Source organism: Conger conger, chromosome 18 (genome assembly GCF_963514075.1).
Source record: "Conger conger chromosome 18, fConCon1.1, whole genome shotgun sequence".
Classification (NCBI taxonomy): Eukaryota; Metazoa; Chordata; class Actinopteri; order Anguilliformes; family Congridae; genus Conger; species Conger conger.
In genome coordinates, this window is record NC_083777.1 from 9,651,176 (window position 1) to 9,669,248 (window position 18,073).

The window sequence follows — 18,073 nt, forward strand, 5'->3', positions numbered from 1 at the left end:
GTGTGTGGTTGAAATGTAAATGTAATGCTTTAAAAGCAACGCGACGTGAAAATTACCACCCCAAGGGCTTCTGGTGACTGAGTCACACGGTGTCCTGGAACTTAACGTCTTAATTTACTGTCTAGGTCTACTTGATGAAGATGACACTCAGTGGTACACTCCAGGTACACAATACATTTACCCGATTTTTTCCCTGGACATTTAAGATTAAAACAGCATCTAAATATAGGTCTGCTAAGGACAACTAACTTGCATCTCCTCTGGGCGCAACAGTAGATTCTGTGTACTATATTTTAAAATCAACTGCATCAAAGCTGTGCCGTGCCGCGCAAAGCCCGTCGGGAAACGCAGCGCCGGGTCGCCATATTGGAATACAACTATTGTTATAAATACGGACGGGGGGCTGCTGCTGGCTGAGTTTACATGTTTTCAAGAAAGATATTTTGAAAAATTACAACGAAAGCTCCTCTGGAGGTCATGAAAGAAATGTCAACGTAAGTGGTCCACGCACTGATCTGATAAATCAATTTCCCTTTGTTATTGAAAGGAGATTGGGGCTATGGTTGCTAGCTAGCTATGTGCGAGCTAGAAAGCTAGGATTAACAAAGGCCTGCGAGATCCACAACCGAATATGTTTTGCGTTGGTTTATTTTGTTGCACAGGATAACATTATATAGGGCTTTTCTTTACCACCTGGAAAATATAGTTCGTTGTAAGGTATTGTAATCTATTTTGCGTAGGGCTGGATAGCTAGCTACATGCAGAACTTGCGTTAAGTTTGTGTCACTAGCTAGCTGACAACAGTAGCCCTGCTGTATGCAGAGATAGCTAGCTAAGTGCTTTGGTTGACACAGGGTTGAGTTCCGGTAAAGTTTACTTGGCGATCGATCCTTGTGTAACGTTAACGTTAGTTGTTACAACAGCATGGTACCCCTTTCGCTGTTTAATACACCGCCTGCCGCTACAACCGTATGTGAGTTTGATAAATTAGGTTTTTTTCAAGAGCTAGCTAACGTTAGCCAGAACTGAAGCGGAATGGTGTTCGCTTTTTCAAACCGTTTGGAGCGACTCGGTGGAAATGGCGAGCGTCCTGCTAATACACAGCTAGCTAGTCCGTTTATTTATTGCTTGCTGGTAGCTAGCTAGTGTTGGTCTGTTTATCTTTCTTGCCGGTGGTTAGCGAGCGTAATTTGGCCCATTTGTCGTGTTTGTTAGTAGCTATCGTTAGCTATCCGGTTTGTTTATCTTCCTTGCTGTTGGTTAACCATCCTTGTTACTGGAGAGGTGACATGTTTGGCGTGACTGTTGCTAATGGTGCGACGCTAGCTAGCTAGCATTAGCTTGTTGATTCTGTAACGATTGCGTTTTCTAGTGAGGATTTAACGCGGTTGCATCAGTGTTTTTCTTTCTACCACCACCTTGGGTATTGTCTGCCCTGTAATTTCGCTGTGAACTAACGTTAATCAAACGGTTAGCTTGCTAAATTACATGTGAACATGTGGACCGGTATGGAAGCTAACGTTATGCAGAGCAATGGAAATGTGTAGAACTTTGCTAACGTTAGCCAACTTGGCTTGACTGCAGCAGCAAAAACACTTCAAATGAAGCTAGCTAGCTGACATGCGGTTATTGTTTTATGTAGCAATATAAACCGGGACGATGGGGCGTGGTTTGTAGGTTTACGTTGTCAACCGGTGGCGGTGCAATGAAATTAATGTTGCTATGTTTCTTGAGTTTTGTATTAAAGCATATTTTGCCACCAAATCACAGCTTCTGTGAATTTAAACGTGCTTAACGTGTTCTATTCTTTGTACTTCAATCCACGGGTATTTTTCTAATGTATTATTTATGATTACATTTTGAGGGAAAGGCATTGTGATCTCCGGGAAGCCCAGCATAGTTATTCTGTATTTGGTTTATTTAATACGATATGTTTATGTCTAATATAATGGAATGCTATACTGGACACTTGTATAACACGCTTGTATAAACTGACGTTGAATTTTGTGGAAAGGTGAATTGTTTTGTTTTGTTTTATTTCAAGGACTAGTAACAGTGTACTTGGCGGGCAGCAGCCTCTGAAACACTATGGGATCACGTCCTCCATCAGCCTGGCCTTCCCCAGGGAGATCGATCACATGTACACGCAGAAACTCATCGAAGCCATGAAGCCTTTCGGGGTGTTTGAGGACGAAGATGAGCTCAACCACAGGTGAGACATCACCAAAACATGTACACGTCGGGTTTGCGATATATATATATATATATATATATATATATATATATACACAGTATATATATATTTTGCCTGCCGGCTGCGTTCTAATCTCGCGCCTGCATGTTTTCTAATAAATCAGGGGGGGAAATGAATAAAGCGAGTAGCCCCCTATACCGAAAAGGCAGCTCTGGCTCCCAGCAAATTTGGTGTTGTGGTTGGTGTCTCATGCGGGAGGGTTCCAGGCTCACTTTCTCCTTTTTTCCTCTGTTTCGCTCACTTTAAAAATGATACAATAGCAAATTATACATTTCAACTCAGTCCAGGAGGTTTGGGGAAAGGCAGTCTTAACTGAAATGGGTCCATTGGAGCAACTCTCAGATTAGAGGGTAGAACAGAGTTCGCTTCGGTAGTAAAAAATCAAACAAAAGTCTGCCCCCAATCAGCATCAAGCAAATGTTGGTGGTATTTGAACATTTTGAGATCAACAGGTTTGGTTTTTTGTTTTTTTTTCTTTCGCCAATGAACTGTCATCTTGAACTAGGTTTGCTCTGTGCACACATCTATCCGTTGTATTTCAGATTGGCCGTTCTGGGGAAACTCAACACATTCGTCAAGGAATGGATCGCAGATATTAGCGAGACAAAGGTATGTCATGACTGGATAATGATGGCTGCGCTCTACCTTTAATTTATTATGTATCCATTTTTGCCACGTTTTCTGCGTTTTGTATCGGAATATCTCCTGCTTCATGTTCAGTCTCTCCTAAAGTGGCAGCATGCTTAATGACGTGACCTTTTCCGGAAGAGCATTCTCTTCCCATCTGTAATGGTTCTTCAGTTTTAGCATCTCCAGTTCTGTTGTATGTGGATCACAGTTTCAGTGAGCGTCTGTTCTATTCCAGAACCTTCCACCCTCAGCTGTAGCCAATGTCGGTGGGAAGATATTTACCTTTGGTTCCTATCGGCTTGGAGTGCATACTAAAGGTAGGACGACAAGGTCCTGGCATGTACGAAGGCTGTCATTATACTGGCGACGGCCTGTCGTATTGCCCTGTTTAATAGCCAGAGCAGTGTGTCCGTGTGTGGCCTGTAGTTTACACGCTCCTCTTTGCGGTTTCCGTCTCCAGGGGCGGATATCGACGCGCTGTGTGTGGCTCCTCGTCACGTGGACCGGTCCGACTTCTTTCAGTCTTTCTTTGAGAAGCTCAAACTGCTCGAGGAGATCAAAGACCTGCGGGTGAGCCTTCTCTGGGCGTCATTAATGCGTTGCCCTTGGGAAACGGGGCTAACGCTCTTCCTGTTTCTCATGGGCCTTCGTTCGTTCGTTCGTTGACTGACTGTTCGATTTGTTTCGGCGCAGGCTGTTGAGGATGCATTTGTACCAGTTATCAAGTTTAAGTTTGACGGGATTGAGGTAAGCAATGGTGAAACGGTTCTTTCAAAACACGGTTGTGTTAACCGTAAATCTTTGTAAATAGTGTCACAATGTACTTCTCAGAAAAGGACTTGGCCTCCTCATTGTTGGTTTCTCTCCTCCCTCCGCCGGGTAGATTGATCTGTTGTTTGCAAGACTGGCCCTGCCGTCTATTCCAGACAACCTGGACCTGCGGGGAGACTCACACTTGAGGAACCTGGACATCCGCTGCATTCGCAGCTTAAATGGTATTTCCACCTGTCATTTAATGGGATCTCAAAACTCTAAATTTGGTGTTCAAGTTGGGGTGTCTCGGTGGCGCAGCCTGCAGAGCACTGACCGCATGCTCATTGTGAGCCGCGACGTCAACGGTTCGAATCCGACCGTCTGACAATTTGTCGCATGTCTTTCCCTCTCTTTCGCCCCCATTCTTCCTGTCTCTATATACTGTCCAATAAAGCTGAAAAAGGCGTAAATTGGTGTTCGAGAACTTCGTTGCTTTCCATTACCATTAGCGATCGTTACATACTCATCACAACGTCCGGTTAAGAACATTCTAGATGTGGTTTCAGTTGAGAATGTTACATCAGCTTTAAATGATGTAATCGCATATTTGTGATCTTATGTCTGAAAGGGTTCAATACCCCCTTCCCCTTATTTTTGTGGCCGATGTTAGCAGAGCCGAATGTCAGAGCTTGGTTTTTATTAACGAACCTTTCCACGCAGGTTGTCGAGTCACTGACGAAATCCTGTACCTGGTGCCAAACAAGGAGAACTTCAGGCTAACTCTAAGAGCCATCAAGCTGTGGGCCAAAAGTGAGTAACGAGTTCTAACGAAATCTCGCGCCGCTTCGGATGTGTGCGGTGTGACGTCTGACGGGCGTGACTTTGTGCCCCTCCCACAGAGCGGGGAATCTACTCCAACATGCTGGGCTTCCTGGGGGGCGTGTCCTGGGCCATGCTGGTGGCCAGAACCTGCCAGCTGTACCCCAACGCAGTGGCCGCCACACTGGTGCACAAGTTCTTCCTCGTCTTCTCAAAGTGGTGCGTCCCTTTCTCCCGTCGTCTGTGTTCCTGCTGTAAGGGCAGGCTTGGGTGTCTTCACGGGAAGGCTGGCAGCCATGTTTTTATCTATTCTTTCGAAGCGGAAGTCTTCATCCAGGCCAGCATGCGTGGCTTGCATTTGGGTCCTAATTTGCGAAAACCTTTTCATGTATGTAAAAGCACGCGCTAAACTAATATGGTAGCCGATGATTGGTGCCAAACCAATACCATGATCAAGTATTGGTAATTATTGGTTTTGCATGTGCTTAAGGTGTTGGTGAATCAGGCCCTTAATGTTTTATCTGTAGACAGGAGCAGTTCCACTGAACAGCAGGTTTCAGAGCTGTCGTGTCCTGTCCCCTATTCCTGCCCCACCTGCTTCTGTGGAGTACTGTGATGGCTGAGGGTGGATGTGGAACTTCATTTTAATGACTTTTATTTTTAACACCCCCCCCCCCCCCACAGGGAATGGCCCAACCCAGTCCTCCTAAAACAGCCAGAAGAGAGCAACCTGAACCTGCCTGTCTGGGACCCGCGGGTGAGTCTGGCACCACTGTAACCCCCCTACCTCCCCCCTACCCCTGTGTCCTGACCCCGGGGCTAACGTCTCCCCTCCCCCGGCCTGCAGGTGAACCCCTCTGACCGATACCACCTCATGCCCATCATCACGCCGGCATACCCGCAGCAGAACTCCACCTACAACGTCTCCACCTCCACCCGCACCATCATGAGCGAGGAGTTTAAGAACGGTGGGTAACGGAGCCCAGCTCTGAGTGACGCGGGTCGGCTCCGCCGCTCACAGCCGCATGGTGTGCTCTGCAGCTTGTTGAACTCGCCTCTCTCCACACCGGCAGGTCTGAACGTCACTGATGAAATTCTTCAAGGGAAAGCCGACTGGTCCAAACTTTTCGAGCCGCCAAACTTTTTCCAAAAATACAAGTACGTATGTGTTCTGGTGGTCTTTTTAAATTTTCATTTTCAAAAAGAATTTGTGTGGAGGTTATGTAATTATGGTTGTCTTGTGTAGTAGTATTGGTTAACATGAACAGAAGGAAGTCCTGAAAGCTTAACTGACTTTTGTGTATCTTTGACAGACATTACATTGTACTGACGGCCAGTGCCTCCACTGAGGAGAATCACTTGGAATGGTGAGTGCCCCTGTGTGCGTGCCCGTGCATACATCTGTGTCCGTGTCCATGTGTGTGCGTGTGCGCGCCTGCGTGTGTGTGCATATGTGCATATGTGCGTGTACGCTCGCACGCACATGCATACATGCGTGTCCCGTGTTCATCCGCCCTGGGAAAGAGTGGATGTTGATATTGCAGTTCTCCACACTAGGGGTGACTGCTCACATTTTGGCAGCTGTACAGGGTTCACATTTGTGTTCCTCTCTTTATTCTAACTCTGTCTCTCTCTGTAGGATCGGCCTTGTGGAGTCTAAGATTCGAGTCCTGGTGGGGAATCTGGAGCGGAACGAGTACATCACTCTGGCCCACGTCAACCCCCAGTCCTTCCCCGGGTCCAAGGAGAGCTGCGAGTGAGTCCCCCCTCACTGAGCCTGCCTGCAGCCTGCCAGGGCGTGGTCTCTGGCCCTCTCTCCCATACGCTCCCAGCAGAGTGTGCCAGGGTGTGGTCTCTGGCCCTCTCTCCCATACGCTCCCAGCAGAGTGTGCCAGGGTGTGGTCTCTGGCCCTCTCTCCCATACGCTCCCAGCAGAGTGTGCCAGGGTGTGGTCTCTGGCCCTCTCTCCCATACGCTCCCAGCAGAGTGTGCCAGGGTGTGGTCTCTGGGCCCTCTCTCCCATACGCTCCCAGCAGAGTGTGCCAGGGTGTGGTCTCTGGCCCTCTCTCCCATACACTCCCAGCAGAGTGTGCCAGGGTGTGGTCTCTGGGCCCTCTCTCCCATACGCTCCCAGCAGAGTGTGCCAGGGTGTGGTCTCTGGCCCTCTCTCCCATACGCTCCCAGCAGAGTGTGCCAGGGCGTGGTCTCTGGGCCCTCTCTCCCATACGCTCCCAGCAGAGTGTGCCAGGGCGTGGTCTCTGCGCCCTCTCTCCCATACGCTCCCATAGAGTGTGCCAGGGTGTGGTCTCTGGCCCTCTCTCCCATACGCTCCCAGCAGAGTGTGCCAGGGTGTGGTCTCTGGCCCTCTCTCCCATACACTCCCAGCAGAGTGTGCCAGGGTGTGGTCTCTGGGCCCTCTCTCCCATACGCTCCCAGCAGAGTGTGCCAGGGTGTGGTCTCTGGGCCCTCTCTCCCATACGCTCCCAGCAGAGTGTGCCAGGGTGTGGTCTCTGGGCCCTCTCCCATACACTCCCAGCAGAGTCTGTGGACTTACAGGGCCACTGCTGAAACACATCCCACAGGGGGCAGTGTTTGAGTTTAATTACTTCTGTTTACTTTAATATGAGCTAACTTTCATAGAATGGACTTTAGAACTGAATATGGTTGAAGTGGATGGAAGTCAGATAGTTGTTAGGAGTGATTTGGAGTGCTTTATAACAAGAACATTCATTTTAAAAAATGAGCCTCACAATGCGTTCATGAGTGGTTGCTGAGTGTCTTTAGCCGCATATGCCGACTGGAAGACCGGTGCAGTAGTTGCTTCTCTTGCATTCTAGTGAAAGCGAATCATTTTGCCAATATCAAGCGGGATTTGAATGTCTGATTGGAGACAAAGGAAGCTTGCGTTTAAACACTTGGATGACGTTTGTAACGGTTAATTCGGTCAGGAATGCGGTGCGTTGGATTGGGTGTCGCGGCCGATCGGCGGCGTTGGAAACGGCGTCTGTGTGAGTCACCCTGCCCGGATTCCTGAGGCGTGTCAGGACACGGTGTGCAGTAACAGGGGCACCGCTCTGCTTTACTGATAACATCCCGCGCGCAGGAAATCTCCTGTCAGCTGATCAAAGGCAGACGCACTACCTTGTGTTGTCACCAGATGGAGCTGGAAGCTAATTATTACGAACTCTATTGATGTCTGCTTCAAGATTTTAAAACTCGGTACCGTTGAAATTTCTTGACTTGATGGTGGTAGTAGGCTATGAAATAAATGCTTGCTTTTTTGTGTGTAAATTTAAATGAAAATTGAATCTTAAATTGAAAATGTAACTTCGTTTTAACTCCAAAGATGCATTGGTGATTGAAATGCATTTCTGTCCACACAGGAATGACTACATTTCCAGGTGGTTCATTGGAATCATCTTTAAAAAAGTGGAGAATGCAGAGAGTGTGAACATTGACCTCACCTACGATATCCAGGCTTTCACTGACACCGGTAAGGCCTCTTTTCAGCTTTTGAAATGCGCTCAGCACTATTTGTTCCACTATTTATAGTTCTTTTCTTTGTGAAAATTTAATAAATACATTTGTATGAGAGAGTACAGTGAGCACCATAATTCATTCGAAAGTGACACACGTTTTTGTTATTTTGGTTCTGTACTCTAGACCTTTTCTTATGCCCTCCCATTTTCGGGCATAAAATAATATTGGGACAGTTTAACATGATACAGTATAAAGTAATCATTCCTAATATTTGGTCGCTTATCCTTTGCATGCAATGACTGCTGAACCCAGCGAAGCATAGTCATCACCAGACACTTCGGTCTCCTCTTCAGCATGTGAAATGCATGTTCAGATCCAGCGATTGACTCGGCCAGTCAAGAATTTTCCACTTTTTGGCCTTCAAAAAACCTTTTGTTGCTCTAGCAGTATGTTGTGACAGCCGGCTTAATGTGCATCGACACTGTGGTTTTCCTCATGTTGTCACGCTCCAAAGGCAAGTGCAAAGTCTAGACTGCTGACTAGACATCAACGGCTCTCTTCTGCATTCACTAACGGCACGAATGAATACACCTGCCTTACGAAACGCTTCTCCGAAGCCGATTCAACAAATAGTTCCTTAAAATGCGGGGACCATGTACAAAAGGTGCTGTTATTTCGAAGCGGTTCATCCGAGAAGGATGAAAATGCCCTCAAATGAGAGCTTATAGTCTGGGCTTCAACCTCATTGTCGTTGTATCCTTTCAAACTCGCTCAGTGCTAGAGTACGGAACCGAAATAACGTGCCGCTGTCCAATGAATAACGGTGCTCACTGTCTCTTCGGTGAAGTTTGTACAGTTCCTTTAAAAAAAAAAAAAAAAAAGTCCTATTGCTACACTGGTGCTAAAAGCGGTTTTTTCGTGGGAGGGGATGTTTGGCGTGGCTGCTACCCTTCTGACGGCATCGCTGCTGTTCCCGCAGTCTACCGGCAGGCCAACAACATCAACATGCTGAAGGACGGCATGAAGATCGAGGCCACGCACGTGAAGAAGAGGCAGCTCCACCAGTACCTCCCGCCGGAGGTCGTGCAGAAGAAGAAGCGGGTGTGTACCGGGCCCTGCGGGCCCTGCCCGCTGCCTGGGTGCCTCTGGAGGCTGGATGTGGTCGAGTGTGGGAGGACCTTGTGGCCTCCATCAGGGATCACCAACCCTGTTCCTGGGGGTCTACAGTCCTGTTGGTTTTCACTCCAACCTCTGCGAAGCTCACCTCATTCAACAGCTAGAGATCCTGTTGAGCTGCTAATTGGTAGAATTAGGTGTGCCAAATTTGGGTTGCAATGAAAACCTACAGGACTAGATCTCCAGGAACTGGGTTGGTGGCCCACTGGTCCAGGTGAATGGGTCGTTTCGTTTCTCTGCTTGGTTCCTGACCCTCGTGTGAGTGTGCGGTCCTGTAAACGTCCCGTCTCTTCCCGTGTGTCCAGAGCATGGCGGACCTGAACCGCAGCTCCAGCGGGGGCTCCAAGCGCTCCTCTCTGGACAGCAGCCAGCTGGACAGCTCCCGGGACACCGACTCGGGGACCCCCTTCACCTCCCCCGCCGCCGTCAAGCCCAAGAAGCCCACTTCAGACACGGACGACAGGTGAGAGCCGAGCCCTAAAACTCTCCTCTCCGGGCCTGCTCTTGAGCGGAGAGCCGGGCGCGTTCTGTAACGTGGCTGTCTCCTCTCCTCCAGCATCACCCCACCCAAGACCCCCGCTCTGGTGTTCGTGGAGAGCCCGCCGTCCGGGGAGACCTCTCCCCAGAAGGTGGAGCAGGGGATGTCCATCCCTGTGATTGGCTCCAGTGAGTGTCGCCCGTCTGTCTCTGGACGTTTAAAATCTCTAACCCAGCAGTTTAGACATTGTTCTTCATTGTCCTTTTTTTAACCCAACCTCTGTCCTCTGCAGAGCCTGCATCCACCCCCCCAGCTAAGCCCGCAGCGCCCCCTACAGGCAGCACCATCCCCACGGTGGTGGGCCGGAGCCTGGTCCTGCGACACGCCTCCCCAGGCAGCCAGCCCGAGCTGGCCAATGGGGTGAGCGCCGCGGCTGTCAACGGCACCGCCCCCAAACGGCCCCACTCGCCCTCCCTGGAGGAGTCGCCCAAGAGGCTGAAGGACGCGGACAAGGTGCCCTCCCGGCCTTCCCATCATGCACTGCGGCGCCACAGCCCGCCCCCGCGTGTGTAACTGCGGGGAAACTTAGAGGCTTGTGTTAATCACGCTGTGCGTATTGCCTTTTGCAGCTCTTGTTGGGGGACGCTGAGTTTAAGGAGCCCTACCCACCTCCCAGCAACGGAGAGGAGCAGGCGGACAGCCCAGTGGTGGTGGGTATCCGTCGACTCCTTCATCACCCAAAATAACTTTTGGATCCTCACAAAGTATTGAATCATTGATGTACTTACTGGTAACTGAATTTGCATCCTGAACTGTGATTTTGCAGCCCCGTTCAGTCAGGGGGAAGTTCTTTGCTTTATGCTCTGTGCTCATAATGCATTTGGTTTGTTCAAGGGCTACGCGATACAGATGAATATCCTAATATTCTGCGGCTTGTTTGAAACAAATCCCAAATAATTGAAACTTTTGAATTCTCAGTTTCCGTGCAAGTTATATTTGTAGTCTGTCGGATATGTTATAACCGCTTGAAAGTCGTTCAACAACGTTGCACATCCAAATTTTATGGGTGGAACAATTGGGTTGAAAGATGGCATGAGTAGATTGGACCACGGTTATTCTACAGTACTTATCGCTACTGCCACAACTTGTCCCTCCCGTGAATCATTGCAGATGGCACATACCGGTCCCCTTCAAATGCCTGATGTGCATATTTTCCCTCCTGAACCCCAGCCGGAGACTGGAATGCTTGCAGGACATGACGCACACTGTTGTTTTTGGCCACAGCTCTGAAACTCTAAACCGCCGTTATGCCCAGTCACATTCAGCTGTCAGGTTTTTCATTCATTCGGTCCTGGAATTATATTTTTTTTCCCCTCTTTTCTTCAGCTGTAATTAAATGCCACTGATATGTACAGTATGTGGGACCAGAACATCAAGTCTTTTGATGGGGTAGAACAACCCCCACCCCTCCCACCAAATACTATTTTACCCTTGTAAATGTATCAGTTGTCTTCATTTTTAAAATGCACTTTCCCCCCCTCCCATTAAGCAATGTACTCTTGTGTCCAACAGGAAGGTCTTGGCGAAGTTGAGGCCATGCCCATCCCGACCATCGACACGACGAGAACGCAGGTATCGCCGACACCTTCGTTCCAGATGGCGAAATTGGGGTCCGCGGCCCTGACGCCACGTTTACTTTAATTCAAATGTAATTTTTTCAGAGATTACCCAGCAAGGAGCTGCCCGACGCGTCGTCCCCCCTGCCCACCAGCAACCTGCGCGTGATCAAGAACTCCATCAGACTCACGCTCAACCGATAGCGCCCAGGTAACCTCCCCCCGGGTCTCTCCTTTTTATCAGCACTCACTCACTGCTGGCCCAGGGAGCCCCTGCAGGACTGCTGGGGGCGCGTCTCTAAGACCCCCCCCCCCCCCCCCACACCACCGCTGCCCCTGCCGGACCCCCGCAACCTCCCCAAAACCATCCACTGCCCGCGAGGAGTATCGGAGGGTGCTTCTTTTTCTTTCTTTTTTTCTTTTTTTTTTTTTTTTGGTCTTCGTTTCAGTTTTTCTTTTTAAAACTGCCTTCACATAATGAATACTCGGAGTTGAGCTTGTTAGAACGTATAACTTGTACAATAAGTAGAGTTTATGTATATAATTGTCTTTAAAATCACTGTTTAGTTTTTTTTTTTTTTTTTTTTCATACACCAAAAATTGTAGTTTTTAACAAAAAAGAAAAGTTACAAAAAAAGTCTTGATATCCCCCCCCCCCCCCCCCCCCCCTCTCCCCACCCTTCTATGTATTATGCACTGTTTATGAAAATGTGTTTGTTTTTTGTTTTTTCCCAAGGATGTTTTTTTTTTTTAATTTTTTGCAATTGCTGTAGTGGTTCCATTCTGAGGCTCTTTTGGACCACAGACCACACCAGAACCATCACCCGCAGTGCGCCAGGCTGGTAATCCAACACCCACGCAGACCTGGGGGGGACACTCACCCGGCGGGCGCTGGTTCTGGTGCGGTGCAGAGCCTGCTTTAGCCTGCTTTAGCGGGGCGGTTGAGTGCTATTTGCCGTATAGCTGGATGAGTTTCACCCCCCTTTTTCTTTTCTTTTTTTTTTTCTTTTTCTCTCCCCTCCCTCGCTACGCTAACTCCCTGAGAGCGAACCGTCGGCTCTTACACCTCCTGTGGAGGCTCCTAAACTCCTCCCTTAGTTTGTGACGTAGAAGGAAGGAGTCCGACCATCCGCCCTCTTTCCCATGCACAGTAATTTCACTGGCTATTTTCCAGGTTCCGCTGAGGTTAGGTGTACAGGAAGCAGCTGTGTATTTAAGACTCCCTTTATCGTTCAATTCTTGGGGTTCTTATTTTATTTATACTTGGCATATTTGTACCTTGTGCTTTTTTTATATATCAAAACCATCGCAGTTACTTATTTCTTCCTCATTAACATTGTAATGACTGCTCCAACTGAATGTGAATCTTCATTTCTTCACAATTTAAAAGAAAAACAAAAAACTATTTCCGTTCATTGGGGTATTGTTTTTGTAGGGCAACAAATTGTATTTGAAAGGGTATTTTTCTATGTAATGTATGGTATTGTCTCCTTTAAATGATACCATAAAACCATAAAACCCCACATGTCTGTCTCCCTGTTTTTTATTTTTATTTTTTTTGCTTTTTGTTTTCTTGAATTAAGAATTTTATACATAAATTGGGGGGAGGGGGGTGTTTTTGGTATGTTGACACCTATTCAGAGGGAAACCTATTTGGATCCTTGGAGTGTCATAGTTTGGTAGAAGTTCCGTGCCGTTTTTGTGTGTTGTGTTTGGTTGTCATTGTGAAAGTCTGGATGAATTCTGGACTGTGTAGTGGTCCAATGAACTCCAGTGTTGTCCTTACTTCTCTGTACCTGCTGTCTGCCCTGACAAATATTTGAAAATATTAGTTTGAAAATTGCCTGATTTCGTTAATACTGTGCAGTCCATGTCTTTGGACGTTACAAAATTAGTTTTGGCTCTATACTCCAGCACATTGGATTTAATATGAAGCCATGAATATGAGGATGGTGTCTGCTGACTTAATGCAGTCAACGTTAGTAGGTATTTGCATCCGTGGATACACGTGATCTCCCTAGGAATTGCAGCCCTTTTCATACTTGTTGCACTGCGTTTATACAAATTGGCTTAAATCTTAAATGGAGTTGTCATTTTAGTACTTGATTGCAAATCCTGTCCGTGTGATGACTGTCTGATGTAGAAATGTGCCGGGTGTCTTCCTTAGTGATGCTCTGCCAGGCCTGTACTGTAGCCATCTTCAGTCCCACTTTGTTTCTGGGGCGTTTTGACTTCATTCTTGTCTTCAGAAAGAAAACGCGTTCGATGGGATTCAGGGCAGGCGGTTTGGATCATAAGAGAAGGTCCTTTCTCTCTGCCTACTCTCTTCCCATCACTTTGGTACGGGTTAATACTCCTCAGTCCATAGGACTTTTCCAGAACTCTACAGGTTTTTTTTTTTATGTACCGTTTAGCAAACTCTAACCTGGTTATTCTGTTCTTGAGGCTTACCAGTGTTAACTGGTATGGACATTTTGGGTCGTCATGGTGACGGGGCGGTGATAGACTCTAAATGCGAAGGCCACACCAACAGTCAACTTCTAGAGCTTTTGTTAGCTTTCTTATGCATGAGCTAATGATGCAAGGGCACACAGCTGGCCAAGAAATGGCATTTCTTCTGGTCCCCCAAAATGGGGTAGCTGTGTGTTAAAATGACTGCCGTTCAGTGGTTCACCTGACATGGATGTAAATGCCCTCCACGCCTGGTTTCTGTTAAGATCCAATGTGCTGGAGTGCACTGCCAAAGCCATAAAATGTATGTCTGTTCGAACGCGGACTGCAATGTATATGGACGTTTCACCAATCCCCTCCCCTCCAAAATACAATACAATTTTTTGCAAAAAATCCTGGTACATTACATTCTGTATAATTAATTGCTGAATGTTCAAATTGGCAATTTATGCAATTTTCTTACCTAATTTACTAATTCATCTGAGTTTTGTAAACCTTGAATAGCAAATTGCGTTAGTCGTACTTTCTAGTCTCCAAGGGATGCATCTTGAAGGCTATTTGAGCCACTTCACACAGATTGTAGTCAATTTGTTTTTCTGCGTTGTATTTTAACATTTATTAATCTCACACAATAAAGGATTTTATTATATACCTCCTACCTGTAAGTGCCTTGATTCTTCAGAGTTTAACTCCGTTACAAACGTATCCTTCTCGTCTTAAGTTTGTTTTCACATGAGCGCTTTCCGTCTGGTTTTTGCTAGGGTATTGGTAACGGTTTTTACGTAATTTGTTGATCATTTGTATGCGGTTATGTACTGCATGTGGACTTGCGAGGCTGTAAAAATGTTTGTAAGGTTTTACATTGATATTACATGTGGTAATATCCACTTTAAAGGTAATATGGAGTCCCCTAGTTTCACAGGTGGCCCTGTGTAGTGGATTCCTCTGCACTTCCTCTGAAATCAGTGGGTAAGAGGACTTATTACAGAAGCCGACCACAGCTAAACTAGCCGTTGGGCACGTGCACTCCGTGAAAAGGTAAGCTAAGCTAGGCAAAGACATTCGACGCTTAAACAAAATGAAAGGGGAACTTTCTCTATATGTACAGTTTCCATTGGTGTCTTAATGATTACTTGCCAGCACAAGTGAAAATGTTCTCCATGGTAAGGATTCCCACATACCTTCCAGTTCTGAGTTCCTTTTCTTCGCAATCACTTTCTGTTCCTATACTGGTAGATTGAGGTGACAACTTTGTGCTAGTTGGTTCGATGTGTTTTAAATATGAGACTGGTTCCTTCAACCTTTCCCTTTAATACATGATCCTGAACAGTTGGTATGACGTTACCAAACAATTAGTGTGTTCTATTTTCTTTTATAGCCTAGCTTTAAAAAATGCGTCCTGATACAAGTTATATTGAATGAAGTGCCTAAGCAGAAGTGCCTGTTTGACACTAAGCAGAAGGACTAAGCATGTCTTCATTAATTCTTTACAATATGTAATCGCAACTAGCTTTTCCAACGCTTGCACAAGGATTAAATCTTGCTTATAGCTACCGGTCTCTGCCCTTTTCCTCACCTAGTGTTCATGACGTCAGAGCGCTCTTCGTTGTTCGCTGGGTCTACGCGAAAGCCCAAGCAGCGAGCACCCTCGTAGAACTCCGCTAAACTGAATAATGGGTCCTCAATGTTGGATCGATCGATGTTTACACGTAGGTTCAGAATGTTCTACGGAACCAGCAAACTTCAATAAGTGCTGGCCGTGGTGCTTAAATGGCGACATTGCCAGTTCTCTTGGTAACTTAAAAAGCTGCCCTTTTCTAAGCCAACATAAGCTTGGCATAGGCTATATGTGAAATGCCATTTCCGCGATTAACTCCGTCAAGTATGAAGCAGTTTACATGCTTGTGTAGTAAACAAATTTGTGCAACGTAATTTTGTGACAAATCGCTGCGTAGATAACAGGAAGCTCATTTGTGCCAGATTATAAAAAAAAAACTTCCTTGTTCGCGTCGTCTCTGGGACATTCCCATCTTTTTCTGTAGCCGTGCTCGTTCGTCTGGGGAATACCCTAACATTGATATTATAAGCATGTTAATAAAGCCAGCACGATTAATATTCTTTAATCTAAAATGGCATTGGCTGACATATGAACAAATATCTTCAGTTTACATTCTCCGAATGTCGATTAATCTCTAGGTTTGTTAATAATTAATGTATCGTTTTATTCTGTTATATGTCTGTTTACAAATCTCATTGGAAGATCTTAAATAATTACCGCGCGCACACATTTTACTTTTCAGTGATGTGATTGTGATTTTGGTGTTCACCTTCATGCCTCATGTTCTGTGGTGGCCTGTGGTTTCGCTGACATTTGGCATTGAGGAGACGCTCAATAAATCTGCTTAGTCCTCATTGTGACGTTTCAAGAAGTTTTTTTCCCCTACTGCATGTTTGTTGTTATATAATGTTGTTATAAATACTTCCATTTTATTCGTGGACTGGCTTACATCGTAACGATACTGAACTACAGTTAAATAAAATTAAATGAAAATGTGATGCCATTTTGACACCTGGGGGTCTTTAAGGTGTTTTGGCCTGACTGTGTCACTCACTGTCTATCAGTCTGTAGCAGGCTTTTGGAGAAGTGGAAACCTCTTACTTCCCTGTATTTTCATACATTTTTGCTGAAGTGAAGTTCTGATTTTGCCTCTTTTCTCACTACAGTGATGTGCACATGTTGTTCTGTGTTCTGTGTCTGCGCGCTGTCGGTTCCTGCTCTTGTCAAAACTTGTCTTTGTTATTATCCTTTACTGTTCATAGGTAAGATACCACAGTGCAGTCAGCTCCAGATTTATCCGCACCCTTCATGAAAAGGAGCAAAAATCCATCCCTCCATTGTTTAACCTGCTTTTTCCTGGTCTAGGTCATGGGGGGGGGGGGGGGTGCTGCCTATCCCAATATGCATTGGGGTGAGAGGCAGGAATCCACCCTGGACAGTTCACCAGTCCATCACAGGGCACACACCTGTGTGCTACCCGTACCTAATGTCCCTCCAGTTAACCGAACTGGTCACACTTTACATTAAGGTACATGAATTGGCATTAACTAATGTATTTGTTACATTAATATATACTTACATTAGCAAACCATATGATGAATATATTAGTTTACCATTAACAAATACATTAACTGACTTTTTCATTCCAGTATGAATAATGTAGTTGTTAACATGAATTAATGATGCACAAATACATTAAAAGAGCTGTACAGATTCACTTTTCAGTAGTTAGTTAACTGCATTAGTTCATGCTGATTCATGGAACCTTATTGTAAAGCATTACCACCTAAGCTGATTGTCTCTGGACTGCGTGAGGAAACTGGAGTAAAACCACACAGACACAGGGAGAACACCCACACTCCACACAGACACAGGGAGAACACACACACTCCACACAGACACAGGGAGAACACACACACTCCACACAGACACAGGGAGAACGCACACACTCCACACAGACACAGGGAGAACACACACACTCCACACAGACACAGGGAGAACGCACACACTCCACACAGACACAGGGAGAACACACACACTCCACACAGACACAGGGAGAACACACACACTCCACACAGACACAGGGAGAACGCACACACTCCACACAGACACAGGGAGAACACACACACTCCACACAGACACAGGGAGAACACACACTCCACATAGACAAAGGGAGAACGCACACACTCCACACAGACACAGGGAGAACACACACACTCCACACAGACACAGGGAGAACGCACACACTCCACACAGACACAGGGAGAACACACACACTCCACACAGACACAGGGAGAACACACACTCCAGATAGACAAAGGGAGAACGCACACACTCCACACAGACACAGGGAGAACACACACACACCACACAGACACAGGGAGAACGCACACACTCCAAACAGAGAATCTGGAATGTTTGCTCAAATATTTGGGGAAACTTCTTACATTCACTCAAATAAAAAATATTTGTAAAAAAACAAGCTTTCGATCTCAGTCTCCAGATACTATATTGCTGCCTGTTGCTATTTCCTCATTCTCTGGGGCATGAATATGAAGTTGCGCAAATGTAAAATTATTTCGTCATCCATTACCATGTGATAAACCAAATGGCTTTTAACTCAGAAGACACAGGTGCTTGTTGACAAACACAAATCAGGTAACGGATGTATAAAATTACTGGGAAATGAGCTAAACGGATTTTAAATATATTTAAAAAAAACATAAACCGTAGAAACACAGCACAAGCACAGCCAGGGCAGTCTGGAGCAGTTGCATATTTGCCAGACTCATGTCCATACAGTTTATCCCAGACACAGTGAGGAAGATGGTGAAGGAGGTAAAGAAAAAGCCAAGGAT

General features: G+C 46.3%; 1 protein-coding gene across 1 annotated transcript; it reads left to right on the forward strand.

The window, feature by feature from the left end:
* Positions 1–362: 362 nt before the first annotated feature.
* papolg (poly(A) polymerase gamma) lies at positions 363–11,872 on the forward strand. The gene is made up of 22 exons (XM_061228546.1): positions 363–494; positions 2,045–2,212; positions 2,797–2,863; positions 3,120–3,201; positions 3,345–3,454; positions 3,578–3,631; positions 3,768–3,879; positions 4,358–4,447; positions 4,537–4,675; positions 5,141–5,213; positions 5,304–5,424; positions 5,530–5,614; positions 5,770–5,823; positions 6,096–6,212; positions 7,840–7,949; positions 8,916–9,037; positions 9,418–9,575; positions 9,669–9,778; positions 9,883–10,103; positions 10,220–10,300; positions 11,163–11,222; positions 11,312–11,872. The coding sequence occupies exons 1-22, from the start codon at positions 478–480 to the stop codon at positions 11,408–11,410; spliced, it is 2,250 nt and encodes a 749-aa protein (XP_061084530.1). The 5' UTR covers positions 363–477; the 3' UTR covers positions 11,411–11,872.
* The last annotated feature ends 6,201 nt before the right edge of the window (positions 11,873–18,073 follow it).